At 37.9% G+C, this 18969-nt stretch overlaps 1 protein-coding gene across 3 annotated transcripts in view; it reads right to left on the bottom strand.

Annotated features, from left to right (window-relative positions):
* Positions 1–507: 507 nt before the first annotated feature.
* Positions 508–18969, bottom strand: part of MESR6 (misexpression suppressor of ras 6) — an 88471-nt gene continuing 70009 nt past the window's right edge. The window contains exons 2-3 of one of the 3 annotated variants that reach the window (XM_083143513.1): positions 1763–1935; positions 508–688 (exon numbers count right to left, since the gene is read on the bottom strand). In XM_083143513.1, the coding sequence (XP_082999639.1) occupies positions 1806–1935 (130 nt within the window). In that variant the 3' untranslated portion in view covers positions 508–688; positions 1763–1805. Of the gene's footprint in view, positions 689–1723; positions 1936–18969 lie in introns of those variants that run through there. The other 2 variants (XM_083143512.1, XR_014443951.1) reach the window with 2 other exon arrangements.

The raw sequence follows: 18969 nt of genomic DNA, 5'->3' as shown, positions 1-18969 counted from the left end.
TATATACAATAGTTACTTTATACGAAACTATGACCATTAGTTATACACTCCCCTAAAGTTAAGCTCCATATTAAGTTGCTGTAGGCAGAGGTTGATGGGACTGCAGCTTCCTTCCCTGCATGAACAAATAACCAAGTTTTGAAACAAACAGGAAAGTTATATGTAACTTATATCCATCTTGGAAATTACTAAATTAAATATTTTTCAAAAGCAAATGTTTTGTACTGAATCATTCCATTCATACATTGCCGTGACAAACGAATTATGTGAATTTGGTCGTCTGGAAACAATATTTATTGAACATGTATAATTTACAGTTTCTGGAACCCACAACACCCACGCAGACACATATGTGTTTATGGTGGAAGAGTTATTCATACTCGAAATTTCTATATGGTATATTAAACTCCAGCGACAGCCCGTTCCAAAATAAAATTCTTGTTCCCCTACTGACTGTTAGCAGAAAACTTCAGCAAACGTGGCCGAGAGGACTCACCTGTTTTTCATTGTCGGTAGCAACTGCTTGTTGCCGATTTGGTAGATCTCGAGTTACAGTCCTCCTGTCGCCCATCTTGACAGACGTTTCCGCGGATATCATCAGCCACTGCTGATGAAAGGCTGGATAGTACCTTGAACAAAGACAACGGACACTGCCCATTTCCTCGCTATCCTCTACGTTGTGGTAAACCTGTTACAAATACGCAACATAAACTTTAAACAAACCAACCTATCATTCACTTTGGCAAAGTTTGCAGTTCCTCTTATATCTTATCAGAAAAATATGGACTTCAAATTTACAAACACGTTACGCTTTTGCGGTTATTTTGTTTTGTATAATTTGCAAACATTTATGCAGTAACAATAACAGAAGGTGAGCAGGGACGTCAACCGACAGTTTACAAGAAAACAACTTTGTAATCATACGAACTTTTACCTTCAATATGCATTTCATAGCGTATTTAAGGGCGTAGGCACCGAAATTGGGAATAACCAAGCACGCATACTGATAATCCAGGAATGTATATATTAGTGTGAGAATGATTTGATATCTGCTACATCATATACTATATCTCCACAAAAATACCTCGGAGGTACATTTAAAAGTATCATAAATGTGACAGTTTACACGTAAAGAATTTTAGTACATACTATATTGTGCATATTTCAATCAAAACATACATATTGTAATGTTACTTGCCTTTTTTGGGTGCATACATTGGAAAAGTGGAAATTGAATCATTGTGGACTTATTTTAACACAATATTGATGAGATTTTTGCCGCTTGATGTGCAATGGGCTTATATAGGTTACATATACGAAATTTCAGAATATATGGTGCTTTAAGTGGAATGTTATGAATATTAGGCTATAAGGACATCACTCTAATTCCAAATGTGTTCAAAACCAACCAGTGGCATCTATAGATCCTACGTATAAGAATACAAGTGACAATATAAGAAACTGGTCCAAAAATTATCCTAGTTTAGCGACCTTCTTTAAATAAAATATTTCAACAAGTTTTCTCTTTAATCTACTAACTTCAGTTATTTTTAGTCTCAAATATTAATTTTTGTAATTCTTAGAATTTGTATTATTGAATATACGCAAAAATCTTAAATAACAAGAGGTAAATTATCGTTATTTAAAGTTTCAATGAAAGTTCATACTTGAAACTTTTTTTATCAATGCTAAGGTTAGAAACTGAAGAAGGAACAGTAGATTTCATATCAAAACAGTAATTGCAATCTAAAGTTTTTATTACTTTCTAAGGAAAAGATGCAAGGGTACAAAACTGAGCTCCATCATCAGTTGTCATCTTGGTCCTTGTAAGCCAGCGTCACTTCGACGGGTGAGTATTTCTGACGAATTATCTTCAAAAGAGAATCTTGGATGTAGTCCACATCTTCAGGTGGGCAATAATCGTCCTCGCTCGATCTGAAATCATAAAGATACATTGATTAATATTAATAAGAAAAATTAATAAATATATATAAAAGCAACAATGTAGAAAAACCGAATAAATAACATAAATACAAAATATATGCTTCATTCACATCATACAAGGTGGCAGCACAGTGAAAGAAATGGCTACATATCTATAGCACCGAGACCACACAAATAGTGAACACATTTTGACTTCATTGATTTGATTTAATTTAGCTTATTTTACGCTGCTATGCGACTCGATGAGATAGTGTTGGAGTCAATAAAAAGTTATCATATAAATGTATGTAATAGTTGATGTAAAGTAGGTGTCCATGTGTAATGTTGTAACCGAATCTAACGATATCAGTTCGAATTAGTAGGTATAACATTGTTTAAAGCAGATGAAAATCATTTTAAAGAAGTAAAGGTGCTTGAAACAGAATCGTTCAAGTGTTTGGTGATTCATACTTTACCACGTGATTAATCTCGACACACTAAGATGTATGGATAGGTTTTTTGGATTGGGATTTTGTTATTTAGCATCACTATTCTGCCACATTTTGGATAATCGCGACTTTGGGGATGAGTGATGATATGAAAGTGAAGGAGGAACACTAAGAAAGAACACCTAAGGATACCCAGGCGGGATTCGAACCCGGGAACTTTAGCGCACTACGCCACGGAGGTCCTGTTATTTACTGATTTCAATAAGCACTCTACCGTGAATCACGATAACCAATAATAATAATAACACGACCAATTATATTGGCTACAGCGGGATTGCGCACACTTTTTCAGTTTTATCAGTGGTATCTGATAAGCCGTTGACAAGCTGTCACAATGTACAGGATTGTGCACAAAAAAATGAGGCGATGTTGTCAGATGTAAAATGTTCTCAAGCCGTTCACACTTCTGTTGTGTTTAACCTAACCTAACCTAACCTTTCTCTCTCTCTTCTTGTCTAAAGTGGCAACGTTGGCTCAAAATCTGTGGGCAAAACAGGTCAGTGAGATATGTGCGCAATTCTGGATCTAAAGTGTGCGCAATTTGGTTGCGGCCATTATATTGGGTGGACTCGGGCCCCACAGGCCCATATAAGTTGACGACACTGGTGATGGATAATTTGCTTGGCAATACTTATGCATTCTACTCTACACATAAATTAGCTTATTTAAAAAAGAAAAAAAGAAACATTATATGGTGAGTAGTATATAAATATCTGACTACTGCAAGCTAAAATTTGATATTTTTCTTTTACTTTTTCTAAGATATCCATGAAGAGAGGAAAAATGGACGATATATCTATCGTTCCTTCAGCAAGCAGATAGACCGTTTCGATTCGAAACTACATCAGCCATTGCACGTGCCTCGTCGGGATGCGAGATCGCCTTCCGCTGCGAAAAAGAGGAGGTGATTTGAGGAGGAAACCACACCCCCTGCCTCCATTTTTGAATCAGTTTGGCTTCTTTTGCATCCGATCGAAGTCTTCGAGCGAGGAAGAAGCGGCTACAGCAACGCCCGGATGCTGCTTCGAGAATTTCTCCCCCCCCTCTTATGACAGCATTCCCATGGCAACAGAGAATGCACCGTAGAGTTGGCAACACTGTATTCACATTACTTTTCTTGGAGCGAAGACCCTTGTAGGGAAGTAATGGCATATAATTACCTCGAAATGCATTTTTGCTTATTTAACGCCGCTTTTACTAGATTCTTACATTAATCACGGCTCCGAGTGTGAATGATAATTAGAATGAAACTCATGGAAGAACAAACAAAACGACTCATTCATGCACAGCCTAGAGTTTGAACCCAGAACTTTAGAGACCGAGAGAGTGAAGTAAGGAAGCGGAATATTAAATGTCTGTACTCGTATTTTGGTAGATTTTTCGACGATCGAATATAAGGTGCTACTCGTAATTTGGTTCAAAAATCGACCATGCAGCTGCTTACAAAATTCATGTTTTTTTTACTATCTTGATACTTTTCTGTTAGGTCGGAAATAAGGCTAAAGTTTGCGTCACCGTCCCAAAACCCACAATAGCGGGGGAAGAGGGGGCAAACTCCCCATTTTTATGATTTGTTTCATTGAAAATTGGGGGCCGCGGCCCACCCAACCTCTCTTATTGGCTTTGGCGTTTTAATTTCTGCACGGTTGCATGCCCTGATGTTCTAGCTGCAAAACAAAAGTTTCCCGAAGTAGATCCGTCAAAAAGTCTATGTCACATATGTCCGCACACACACATTATACTCACACACACACAAGTTTTAACGCCCTGAATATAACACACAAAACTAAATATGGAATTAAAGAATGCAAAATTTAATATTGTATTGAAGTAACTGCAAGGTATTTTAAGAATTGCATATGCCCTTTAGTCTGCTTGACAGGGGAAGATCTAACGACTAGTCTGAAGAGAGTGGTGAACACGTCTGCTAAAGGAACATATTTATTCGTTAGTGGTTTACTAGATCACTGTGTTGATTTTAAACTATAAAAACTTAGGGCAGGGATTTCTCTTAGGTTAATTACTTTAATTATTAGACTTATAGTTTCCTTGGAAGTTCACATGAACCTAAATTTACTAAAAATATATAAATACAAGCCTAACCTACTCAGATATCAGGGCAGAGTTTTCAGATTTCTACTACATAATTATCAGAAATTTACATTTACGAGCTCTATGTTTATATGCTTACGTATTTTTTCTTCCTCTTGAGGTTAATCGCGACAATGAGGATGAATGATTACATGGAAATGATGAAGCATAAAGATCATTTCGTGTCAGGTCGGGACTCGAATTCGGATACTTTGGCAGGGTTGATCACGTAACCCTCTCAGCTACCAATTATATATGTATGTATATATATATAATTACAAAAATATTGCAATCTTATGGGGATTTCACGATGATTTCTTCTCTCTTTGGGTTAATCGCGACGATGCGGATATAATGATGATACAGACGAAGCCACAAACGTAGAAAAACATTTTAACCTACTATCCTGTTGATCACAACCTATCATGGCTGTATATACATAATGAATGGGAGGGGTTAATTTTCAGTTGCCTAAGGAAATTTACATTTTAAAAGCTTCATGTTGTTATTATTGGTAGTACTAATAGTGTTATTAATGAGGATACAATTAAATAATGACACATATTTCAAAATGAAGTAGACCTAAATATTGTCCATAATAATATTATTTTGAAATTTAATATTTATTCGTTCGCCCTCTATTTTAATAATTATTTACATTTATTAATTAATTGAGATTTTCAGGAATTAAATGTATCAATTCGGCATTAAAATTAATGCACATGAATATTTGTGCTAACTCCCACCAGTAGGTTATTACCAAACAATATATGAAAAGTTGCGAACATCTTTTGAACATTGCAGTATTTGCTCTGTTTTTATGTTCATCACTCTTACAAAATTGTGGTGACGTTTTCTGAAAACACCCGAAAGTCAACCTCAGCCCCTCCTCATAGTAGCCCAACGAGGCTCTGGCGACTGGACTCACAGCCTTAGTGGAATTTTTGTTGTGTGCTGTCCATGCGTATCTGAGATTGCCCTTTCAATTCATTTTCATGGTGGCTACTCTAGGACCATGATAAAATTCAAGTATCCCGGTTTTCAAGGCGAAATTTCCAAAAATTCAAGCAGATGTTTTCTCTATTTCAACCTTATGAACTACCGCCTCTCACCAAACACACACATACACACGCAAATATATTAACAATATAAAGGATATGTGCGATTCAGATGCATCCAAAAAGTCTAATTCAATTCAATTAAACGGTATACACTATATAGCCAAAAGTCACTGGACACCCAAGTGAACGTGGAGGTAGTTTCATGGTCTGGGGCTCTTCTTCCCGGCTTGGGCTCGAGCCATTAGTCTTGATCAATGGCAACTTGAATGGTGGTGTATATGAGGACATTTTAGATAATAGCGTGCTGCCCACACTGTGGCAACAGTTTGGAATGGGCCCTTTCTCTCTATCAGCACGATAATGCCGCTGCCCATAAAGCAGGGTCCATTGCATCGTGGCTTGAGGACAATCAGGTGGATGTGCCATTCAAACCCCCGACTGGAACCCCATAGAGCATCTTTGGGATGAACTGGAGCGTCGGTTGAGTGCCAGACCCACTCGACATGAACTATTCACGACGCTACAGCATAAATGAGGAAAAAAACACCAGAAATATGACCAGAACATAGTGGAAAGCTTGCCCCGAAAAGTAAATGCTGTTATAACAGCAAAAGGAGGTCCGACATCTTATTACTTATCTGGCTGGTGTCTTTGGAATGAACAGCACTGGGTGTCCAGTGACTTTTGGCTATATAGTGTATATATTTAAAATATTTAATTTAAGGCGCGGAGATTGCATTTGCCATTTCACACACAGAGACTCGATATACATCTACAGATACAAGTCACAAGTGTCAAGGGATATACAAATCTACTAAAAAAATGATAATTGTATGAAAATTTCAAACTCAAATTTATCTAATCACCTTCAAAATATCTTATCTTGCAATAATTTTCCGTCTGTCAGATAGATTGTTCTACAAATGACACTAACAAATCAAACTGACCGAGATAATTCTGTTTATTCTCCACACACACTTCCTATCTTTCCTCCATAAACATAAAGGCTAAACTGTGAAGTACTTGCCTCAGGGTATTTACAAATAAGTATAAATTCAATTGAATTTGAATTAATAAAAGTTGCTATTTTTCACTTTTACGCAGAATTCATGTATAATTCCCGGAGACAATAATTCACGCAGAATTCCCGGTGAATAGCCACCCTGATTTCTCTTCATCTCCATCGTCGCGATTAACCAAAACCGGCATGAATAGGAAGTTAAATAAACTAAATCAAATCAAATATGAAATTAATGTAAAACATTTCTACTAAACCAATTGTACGGATATGGATCTGTTATAACATTCCCTTATAAACGGCCATGCAATCTACCCTTCTAGCAAATATGTACAGTCACCGGCAAAAAAAATGGATCCCCCACATCCTGAAATATTAGTTTACCTGCAAGGCGCAATGTGTGTTGCCTAAGTCTACGCCGGTGGTGGAAGTTGCAATTGACACTTTCCTATTAGAGTTAGGCAACACACACAACGCCTTGCGAGTATTTCAGGATCTGGGGTTACCATTTGTTTGCCGGTGACTGTACATTAAGCTGAGTATTACAGCATTATTGCACAGCATAATTTGAATAGTCCCAAAGGGAGATTTGCCACTCGCAAAAAAATGAGATGCCGAAGGGGCAGAAATAACGAAGACAATGAACTATTAAAAGCCCTTAATATTGTTGTAATAATAACAAAATAATAACAAGTCCCTTTACTTGATTGTTTCATGAATGAAGGTATTCCTAAATAAACGTCAAAGGTAGGAAAATATGACAAAATGAGGGCTGACTACCAAGAAAAAGTATACATAACCCTTCCCTTTCGAAATTCCTGGGCACGCCACTGATCATAGCTGTACTGTATTTTAACCGGAGTGTAAGCACGAGCGTCCGGAAGGGGGGTCAAGGGGAGGCCGTGGCCCCCTGGAAAATTAGAGTCAACCAAAAATTATGTATTTCACACATATAATTTCATTTTAGCCACAATAATATGTGTTAATTATTACATGAACATCATACATTCAAGGGGTGTAAGTGGTACCTTCCACGTAGGCGCGCAAACGTCAACCTCGCTTCCACGTAGTGCACCCTGGACTAAAGACTAACGAGGCTCTGGCGACTGGCACTATGGCCAGTATAATTTTGTGTGTGTTGTCCTGTTTTTTGTCCTTGGGTGTGCTGAGTGCCCATTTACAGCCTCAGCTTTTAACAGAAGTCAGTAGATTTTAAGAATTTTAGTTATGCAACGTTAGAGTTGTTATTTGTAATGGTAAGGGGCTGGCCTCCATATAATGTGACGGGAGCAAAATAGCCTAAGTGCTGACGCTCCAAAAATTTTAAATTCGAATTCAAATCATACATTCAAATTTAAGCAATGTTTTTTTAGGGAACAACACTATTTTTCGAGAGAATGTGCCTTGTTTACCCCCCTGGAGAAAAAAAACCTTCCTTGCCCCTCCCTGGAAAGAATCCTGCGGACGTCCATGAGTGCCGGACCCTGTGGCTGAGTGGTTAGCACATCGCGCTGCGACGCCAAGGGTCCCGGGTTCGAATCCCGCTCGGGCATGGTTGTTTGTGAATGTCCATTCAGCAATTTCATCATTTCATCATCCATCCCCATCTTCGCAAATTAAGTTGAATGATTTTTAATCAGATGTGTTTATATTTTAAAGTTTACAAGTGTTATTAATACAGTGGAAGTGACCATGATAACAAAGCTGACAATAACGTCGGACAAAGGATAGCCTAGGGACCAAAATTTTTATAAACCAGGGAGATTTTGACTAGTGCTATACCTCAACGCAGGCAAGTCCTTTCACGGCGCATGCCGGTGTACATAAAACAAGCAATTTCCACTCAGCTTATGTATTGATCGAACCTCCGTGTCAGCTCCGGCGGTTTAAAGGGGTAGAGCATGTTGCCACGGGACAAACTGCTACGTATAGAACATTGCTCGCGTCGGTTGGCTTCTAGCGTTTCATCTCTCTTCGACGAAAGGGAAAAACAAATCAGATAACGTGGATTGTTGACGGCAGATTATGTGTTGTTTACTCGGGCGTCGGGGCAGATTGATTTGGTACATTTTACTTCGCTTTTCTGCCACTTTTTGGTGGGGGGGATATCTTAATCTATACGCGCATGCAGATAAGAAGAAAAGAAAAAATATACAAATAAAATGCATTGTTACGAAATACACAGAAGAGTCATTCCATGTGAAATCAACACAGTATCCAACCTGACCATCTCCGATTTTCATGAAATTTGGGGAGTTGAATGGAACTTAGTAACTATGAAAATTTTGAGTCTCGTGCGTTTTGTAATTGTTAAATTATTCAAGGTCAAACTTCACATGAATTGCCCTTTTTGACCCCGCTTAGCTATACTAAATGTGCTGTAACTCTGCCCCCCCCCTATTTCGCCTAGGAAGCTCAAATAAAGTTTATTGTACAGGGAATTGAACAAGCTTTCCAGTGATATATAACAAGCCTACCTTTGGATAAAAATATAATTTTGTCACGTCACCTTGACCTTTGACCTTGAATATCTCAAAACATGTCATCACCAAAAATCGTGAAAAAAATATATTTGGTCCCTCATGCCATACTCTAAAACATACCAAAAAATCATTCTGGGACTGCAATGGGATCAGAAGGTACAAATTAATATGTGTAACTATGTGACTGATAAAAACCTCATAACATGAACTATGACGAGTCAAAAGTCCTTTAACACTCCCTACAAAATGTAAAGGAGATATCCTAGTCATGAAAGAAATAGGTTAGGCACAGGGAGATCCCTAGCTGTGTGTGTCAAGCGCAGGTCCGGCATATTGTTGACCGCCATATTGAATTCAACGCAAAAAATTCAAAGAAAAGGCGGTGATGTGATATATCAAATCAGGCTAGAATTTCACGAGAAATGAAGCGGCTTTTGACTCATCATAGTTCTTATAATGAGGCTTTTATCAGTCACATAGTTACACATATTATTTTGTATCTTCTGATCCCATTGCAGTCCCAGAATGATTGCTTGATATCTTTTAGAGTATGCCATGAGGGACCAAATATATTTTCTCTAACGATTTTTGGTGATGACGTTTTGAGATGTTCAAGGTCAAAGGTCAAGGTCACGTGACAAGGTTAAATTTTTATCCAAAGGTAGGCTTGTTATATATCGCTGGAAAGCTTGTTCAATTCCCTGTACAATAAACTTGATTTGAGCTTCCTAGGCGAAATAGGGGCAGAGTTACAGCACATTTAGTATAGCTAAGCGGGCTCAAAAAGGGCAATTCATGTGAAGTTTGACCTTGAATAATTTAACAATTACAAGACGCACGAGACTAAAAATTTTCGTAGTTACTAAGTTCCATGCATAGTTTCAACTCTCCAAATTACATGAAAATATGAGTTGGTCAGGTTGTGGGCTGTGTTGAATAATTTGTTACTTTTATACTTGTGTCAGATATTTATAAAGTAGCAAAGTCATTCCTTTACTAACTAACTCTCGAAATTATATTGGCAGCTCTGCAACAAGGAACTGCTGCGAAAAACTCGATCTGCCATATCGGAGTGACATTCGCTCCAGATGATGAATGTGCGTAACTCGCAGCTGAAATAGTTTTATTATGTAATAGTTGAATTGAAATAGCTCTTTTTTTAGTTTTTGCTTTCTGTTAATATAAATCAATCAGATTTCATACTTATATTTTTTATGCATTCTTCTTTTACTTTTGTTTTGCCCATATTGCTATTGGTGTAGATCTGTTAAACACTCTCTTGTAAGAGATAGTGTATGTTTTCGAAATTGTCTTCAGTAAAGTATAGTTGAAGTCAAAACTAGGCGCTTAACTTTTGTTGTTTTAACAAAAACTCTCCCTCCCGGAAATTTTTGGTGGGGGGATTTTTGAGGCCAAGATTCCCCCCCCCCCCACCGGGATTTCGCATCCTGATTGCGAAGATGAAGATGAGTGGTGATAGGATGATATTGATGAAGGGACACTCACAAAGAACACCCACGCCCAGGTCGGAGCGAGCTGTGCTAACCATTCCACCACGGAGGGCGGCCCGTAAGTATCCCAGAGTATTCCAGAAGTACTACGTTTGGGGGGGGGGGGTGGATACTGTAATGTGCTGGAAATGCCAAAATTTACTCTAATGGTGATGTAATTAGGTTACGGAATGCACATACTTGAAGAAATCCTCTCCTCGACAGCCTAATATCTGGGAAGATAGGAGATTTTGAGGGGGGGTTCTTCAATCATGTAAGCACTATTCTCACTGCTACATGAAATGATATGATGGGCTCCTGGTAACTTGATGACGCTCTAGTCAGTGAACAAAAATCATAAATACGGCAAAGAAATGGAACATAGCCCAGAAGTGTTTTTCATAATATAGGAGCCGATAATGTAGAATATTCAGACAAATTTGATTCAAAAACGATCTAGAGGGATGAGCATAATTAGCTGACCGTTTAAAAATAGCAAGTTGACCACTTGAAAGTCATTATTTATAGTTAGTATCAGTTTGTGTGTGTTTGTCTGAATTAATCCCCAAGAAGTTTAGAATTTATTCCATTTTCATAATATGCTCTAGTGAAACGTGTTCGTTTCATTTCTGCTATTTTAAACCTGTCTGCTCATCCCTGTATATTGACTTCTTTGCTGTTAATTTGTGATGAACTAATAATATATAAAAAAACAAGCATTTGGAACTCATGTACTAGCCAGAGTACATACAGTGCGACAATAACGTAAGCACCGAAATAAAATTCTAAAAAATAGTAATGAAAAAACTCTAGATTAAAGGAAACCAGTTATTAACATATGGTAATTAGCAAAGCGTACAGGATAATTGCTGCAGCTTTTTCTCTTAAAAGAACCGGCTACTTGTCTCATTGTGTCATACAAGGACAGAGGCTGTTCGATGATTATCAGGCTCATAAGGAAGGCTGTAAAATGTCCCATTGTATAGTTTTATTTTGCAAACACTTAGCACATAATGTTACATGCTGCCTTCATGCTATCTGCAACGGTGATAAACGATATGAAAAACGCAATTGAATAATGAAAGGTTTGTAGTGTAACTTGTTTTATGGCTGTAGCCATTGAGAGATAAAGGTACGTACAAAAAAAATGAGTCTGAAAGTATAGAGCCAAAACGCAAATTTACACCAGCTACGAAGAGACAGAAGAAAACTTGGTTCTTGCTCGAGACAATGGACTTTATCTTTGCTGAAGCCATTTTTCTGTTAGCGACATGTTTTGATTTGCAAGGACCCAACAACGGAAAGCAAAAGGGCTAAAAGGATAAGCAAACAAAAGTAAGTGGAGAAGGAAGCTATAAATAAGTCGGAAGTGGAAGTGATAACGCCAAACCTTCATTCTTTTCGGAAGCGACAAAGACTGAGGGTTCCTCCATGCAGCCAACGATTCTTTCTGACGCTTCGATACATATGCCTCACCTGTCAAAAAAAATATGACCGAGGAGGAAGAATTAGTCAGAGTTGCCAGATACTGACCGTAGATTATGAGACCCCGATCCATTTATCTGCGGACGCGTGTCTTGGATCTTTCCTCAGGAACCTGTTTGGCCGAATGCAGGTGGCCAGCGCGAATGACCATGGAGTGCAAGTGCACAGCTGCATTTCGTCTGGGTTGCGAATGCCAACAGGCCTCGATCGAATCGATCAAGCACCTGCGAAATCATCTGTCAAACCCCCCGTGGAACTATCGCGGTGGGTGCTATTAATCCTAATGGAAGTTCCGCATTCGCTTATCCTTACGACATCTGCATCTAACTTTGCAGTTATCTAGTTTCGAGTCTATCTGGAACGGAATAATTTCGTTTGACTTCCTGATGCAGGTCTGCAGCTTGCCTGTGACTCGTTTCTGCATACGTCTTGCACAAAAGACCCGAATATGGGCAAGTATGTATGCTTAACGATATCATTGTATGAATAAAAATACAAGTGGTGAAAAAACAGGCAGGCTACTCTCAAAGCAATGTAGTTATCCCATCACCTTGCTTCAATAAATGAAACCCGAATATTTCTGCTAAAACATTCCTTTTAGGCTTATAATGATTTTGCAACAAAGTACATAATTCGTCACACGTCTTGCGTGACACTTTTACCACTGAAAATATTATAGACTCTTCGAACAGCTACAAAAAATAATATACTTTTTTCTCTGAAGGAATATTATTTGGCAAACAGAATTGGTCAAGGATGAAAAGATTCTCTCGGGAAATTGACCAGGTGAGTTGTGGAAATGATTCTAAGTTTCGAGAGCTTGCGTCTCTCTCATCTTCAGGATATAAGATGAAGATGAGAATGACATTAGCTCTCGAAAGCTTGGAATCCTTTCTACAACTGGTCGATAGCCCGAGAGAATATTTTCATCATTCGTCCCCAGGAAAGTTTCAACACTTACTTCAGAATTGGTCAAATCTTTCAATTTAAGTTTGAATGTTGGCACACCTCAAATGAAACTGTTCAAAAAAACTGCACATGATTACTAACCACTACAATCCCTAGCTAAATCTTATCTATGTTATCCTCGTTGCCAATTGTAGCAATCTTTATTTTGGCAAAAACAGTAACTTTAATATTATTTATTAACACTCCATGTTACAAAACTTCATAAAAAATCAATGAAAAAAACAATCTATACCAACACAGTCTATCTTCATATTTACTTCTTCTTCTTCTTCTCTCTTTCTTTCAGAACCAATGTACACATTTTTTTCCGTATCGTTTCGCCTATTTTATTTTCGCTTCAAGCTATTTTCATGAATAATTGTAATGGGTGAGATTATTTCGTATGGAAACAATACGGACAACATTATCTTGTTAAAAACGATTTAATCGCTAAGTATGTGTACCTAAAATAGTTTTTTTTGGAAAAGCGACGTTTCATAAAACACTTTGTTTCAACCCCCTTTTTCGGTTTCCGCTCTTCCGTTAATAATTTTTAGCTATTAGAATCACAGCAAAGCATTTTATTCCCCTTGTTTGAATATTGTGTTTTCGGATCGGTTCGGACTGAAAAAAAAATCCATCGATCATTTCAATCCATATGAAAATTCTGGGTTGAATAAAACTAATGCCCAAAGATGAGTTTCTCCTAGCAGTTAACTCAGTATCGGCTGGAGACCTATCTCTCCAACGAAGTTCCCAGGTTCGAGTACTGACACTAGTGTTCTTTGAGATTGCCCCTTCATCAATTTTATCCTAATAATCACTCTTCGTCATCGTCGCGATTAGCCAAAAATGACAGAAAAGCGGCACAAAAGAACAAAATAAAATGTACATGCGGTTAAACCAGTACACTACACTAAATCAATGCAGAACAAATTATTTTGGAATGCACGTCCACGCAATCAAAATCATTCACAAACGAACAATCCAGCAATGACTACTCTAAAACGAAGATAAACATGCAAGTTTTGACATAAAAATATTCAAGCAAAATTGTTTTCAAAGTAATCATTAAAATCACCTTAGACCTTGCACAGTTAGAAATATCGTCACCAAATGTTGCAATTTACATTAATTCAAAGCAATGATAGTCGTCATTCGTGTCAGACGTCATGGATGGAATCTTGATAGAAATATATGGAGTAATTTCTATCCTCTCCACCACTTGTGGTGATTCAAAAATATGTTTTTTAGTCCGTTATTCGGGTCCCGATAAAATAATATCAGTAGATTTTTATATTTGCACAAATTCATAACATTCAGTTGGTTTTTCAGGTATCCAACGGTTGAATAATGATAATAATAATAACAAGTACGAAGGTTGATAGACAAACTCTACCATCCGCATAATCTTACGTGTTTGTGTGCAATAAAGAACATTCTAAAACTCGAAACGCAACACTTAAACACCACCAACAACGGAAGCATCTGACAGCCAGGAAAGCATGAAACCATAAAAATAGAAGAAAGGACAAGGAAAAAGCTGAAAAATACGAGCACCGGAGTCACATTTCAGCCTTGCAACCAGAAAATTATGATCACAGTCTTAGATGATCGTGATTAACATTCTCAGTACGTTAATTAGCCTCACCGACAATGTTCATGCTACCAAACAATGGAGGAAAAAACTAAGCAGTTGTGTTGAAACTCAAAGGCATTATTTTCTGCAGCAACATAAAGATAAAAGCTGCATCATTAAATGCAACTGCCACCTGCAGTAACATAGCATCTTTCCGGATTACGCTTTTGTTCACTAAAAGGCGGTCAAACTCTGTAAAAATAACAATAACAATTACTCGAGAAACAAGTGTAAACGGCATTATGCTTGCAGTCCTCGCATTTCGGAGCTGTTCAAAGCTTAATGTTCTTTGTTTTTGCTCCTTCAAATGTACGAACTATATGTTTCATCTACGTCTGAAGCTAAAATATAATGCTTTGGAATCCTGTAAAGTATAAAAAGTTTCACCTACACTACATATATTTTTGTCTTCAGTTCAAGTAACAGGCTTAATTGCACAACACGGTATGGGGGAAAATGTGTACCTCGGTTCTGTAACAAAACAGTTTCGTCGAATTTAAACCAGAAAATGCTTGAAAAATCTCACCACAGCAGATGGTTGCGTTGGACGGAAGCAACTTTCGTACGAATCAACGCATTGCCCTTGTATAAATTGTGTAGGGGTTGTTGGAAGGAATCAATATCTACACGAACTGTACAACAGTTGTAGAAACTAAGACTTGAACCTTTCCTGGCGACGAATGATGAATAGATCTATTCATCAGTTGTAGAAAGGCAAATCAAAATTCATTCCTTTGTTTGTGCAATAATTATGAAGATGAAAATTTAAGATTTAGTAAATTTGGTAGTCATTTAAGGCTTTCCCCCGTCCAATTTCTCACGACCATTTATGTTAAGTAAAAGTTGTGTAAAGCGTATTAAACAGAGACTACTTTGGATATAACTGAAATGGTCAATGGAATATTTCTATATCTGTGTCATGCCTGGGCATTAGAATACAAGTTATCTTGTTCCATTACACCATGAAGGTTGACAAGATCTGATGAAGACAAAAATAGGGAAACAAAGTTGCTGTAAGATACCTTAATTTAACATTCCTAATTTCTATTTGGTGAATTAACCGCTACAATGATACAGCGGGATCCATGAGTATTACCGTGCAAATTGTCCATGACTATTTTCATTAATTTTTCTCTCACATCCTATGTGTTTTTATTTTTATGTATGCTGGTGCAGAAGTTGTCAACAGCTTGTTTTGAGTTTTCTATTAATTCTTGAAGCTCTAATTGGGTCAAATAAAGTGCACGAACATGGTGATGGACAGTTTGCACGGTAATACTCACCCACTGTAGGTGAGAGACGTGGGTTGTACTGGCACAAATATGAATGTCCAAACAAGTCTACGAAACACGTAAATTCTGTTACTCGATTTCGTAATTCAATCGGCTGAAATCTAGGAGAGAATATCATGTTTCTTTTTTCCAATAAATTGAAGTCCATTTAAAATTCTACCATCCATCCAACGGTTAAGTTGAAATCCAAATGTATTTTAAATTTGCAATTTTGATTCTTCTGGCGGGGAAAATATCATTTTACAAGTTAAATATGGAAATATGATTTTAGTAATTGAATAATCATTTTTCATGAAAAGTAAGCACAAGCTTTAAAAGCGAATATATATATATATATATATATATATATATATATATACAGGGTGTCATTTTAATGGCGCCCACGGACCACGGAAACGTATAGAGGACATCAAAACAAACAACATTTCTCAGTAACATTTTTCTCGTTGGTGCATCATTTCGGTGCTACAGCCGTTCAAAAAAGATCGTTTTGCCGCCTGGATGCTGGCAACCACACACAACATTTGATTGCATTTGTGACGTCATATCCCGTCCTGAAGCGATGCGTTCCAGGGTTGCCAGGAACACTCATATTCTGTGAAAAATGACATAGCCACAATCAGCCACATTATGTACCGTAAAAGAAAACGAGAAAACACGTTCTTTAACCTAACAGGAAGTAAACAAACGACACGAAAACTAGTATAAAGAAAATAGAATTCAAGAGGAAGTGGTAATATCGAATTTTGTCTCAGCTTACATGTCAAATATTTGCAAATCTACTTACCAAGTTGGCATCTACAATTTAGTCTATCCACTTCGTCCTTCTGATACTAGTTGTCTGTGACGCATTGAACAGATGACAAAATAGAAATGAAAGAAATCAAAATTCCAAAGGTAAGCAACACATAATATAATGTATATTCAGAGCATTATGAGGCAAGTGACAAAAATGGTTGAAAAAAACAGGGATATAAGTAGTAGTAATACAAGCTCTCCGACGACTGTGTTTATCTAATCACCGGATACACATGTAATGTAATAGTTTGCAACTCTGAACAGGGCAGTATATTCGCTACTGATTCATAATTAGATTGTTACTGTGGTTGTACGTGTTTTAGTCCTAATGTAACAACGTGAACCTCGGATACTTCCGTTATCAGCATAAAGTACCACAATGCATCTGGATACAATCCTGTAGATATCAACCTTGCAACGAGATTTGCAAATATTTGATATGTAACTGGGCGTAAATAGCCACATGTAAGCTGTAAGCCCAATAAAATGTATTGTTGTTGATATTTGACATGTAGGCTGAGACAAAATCCGATATTGACACTTCATTTTGAATACGTTTTTACCATTTCTCATATCGTTGGTTCACTTCCCTCTTCCTTTGAGATGACTGCTGACCTTCTGGCTGGTAGGCTATGATGTTCGGTCTACTGGACGCGTTTCTCGCTTCGTTTTACACTTAATCATGTGGTTGGTAGTTTGTCAATTTTCACAAAACTTGTGTGTTCCTTGCAACCCTGCCGTGCGCTGTTTCTCCGCTGGAAATGACATCACAGATACGATCAAATGTTGTGTTGGGTTGCCAGCATCCAGGCGGCAAAACGGTCTTTTTTGAACGGCTGTAGCGCAGAAATGATGCACCAACGAGAAAAATGTTACTGAGAAAAGTTGTTTATTTTGATGTCCTCTATACGAATCTGTGGTCCGTGGGCGCCATTAAAATGACACCCTGTATATATATATATATATAGGTTTTTGTAAATTCGAATTTTGTGTTCCATTGGAGTTCTACATTGAAAATAGTCCAGTCTATTTTAGAATTAACAACATGACCATGATTCTTCGAAACGAGAAACATTTTCTAGCAAGAAAAGTCGTTGTTGTAAATGGGTGCATTTTGTTACAGTGCGGTTGTCTAAACTGACAGGTTATCTGAGGGAATGTTTCATTCCAATCCTATGGGCTCCGTTTTACCAAGATGGCCGCACAACTTCGCAATCTTAGAAAAAGAGATAAGACGATGGGGGGAGGGAGGAAAGCTGGATAAAAAGAAGAAGAAGAAGATCGGGATAGGGAAATGATAAAAAAGGAAGAAGTAAGTAGATTGGGAGGGAAAAGTTTTTAGATGAAAATGGAAAAAGGAGAAGAGGGGGGAATCGGCGCCATATCGGATTGGAAGAAAGGCAAACTGTGCTTTACTTTTCGGGGTTTAATATGCCCATCAGCCGTAACGGCGCACGGGAGAGGGGGGGTGGAGGGGGCTTTGGAAATGGAAGACGTCGAGAATTAAGAATCACGTTTGTGAACGGCACGGAGGAGGAAGGGGGGGGCTATGCCTGAAGAAATCTCCTCAGAGTTCCTTTTTTTTTCTTCAAGATAGAATCTGATATTAAGAATTCCAGCTCCTAGGCATGATCTTGTTCAAAGACGAGAAAGAAATTGGATGGAGGGTTGGGGAGGGAGGGGGAAAGAAAGGTTCCCTTCCATTTCATGTTTACCAACTTTCTGTTTTAATCATGGCTTCAATTCGTCCGTCTTTGCTCTGACGATGGAAATCATACGACGAAGATGGATGGAAACGAAAGAAGCAAGGCGGAGGGGGAATAGGTGGGGGGGGGGCGCAAAATTTCATGCGAGTCGAAAAATTACGGAGGGAACGAAATGCAGGATGGTGGGAGGAGAAGCCCCGCGATGCAAAAGATGAAAGCAAACACGGAAACAGGATGGGAGGATGGTGTGGGGGTAAAAGGAAGATGCCACGCCCTTACCTGAGAAAGATGTCCGCCATTGAAATGCACGGTGGCTATACAGAAAAAAATGAATTTCTTTTCAAGATATCAAAGCAGCGGTGAAATAATAGTGTTCATATACTCTTATATAAAAGTCAGATATCTTGGTTTTAGTTTTCCTAGTTCCCTTTTATTATCTAGGTTCACTGTTCGCGTTGAAGAAAATGGAGGGCGAGAATGAGTGACTGAGAGAGAAGAAAGAGTTTAAAAGACCTATTAAATACTA

This window comes from Lepisma saccharinum, chromosome 22 (genome assembly GCF_977018435.1).
Source record: "Lepisma saccharinum chromosome 22, izLepSacc3.1, whole genome shotgun sequence".
NCBI lineage: Eukaryota > Metazoa > Arthropoda > Insecta > Zygentoma > Lepismatidae > Lepisma > Lepisma saccharinum.
The sequence above is the reverse complement of the archived record's forward strand: the minus strand, read 5'-3'. Positions and strand labels throughout refer to the sequence as shown.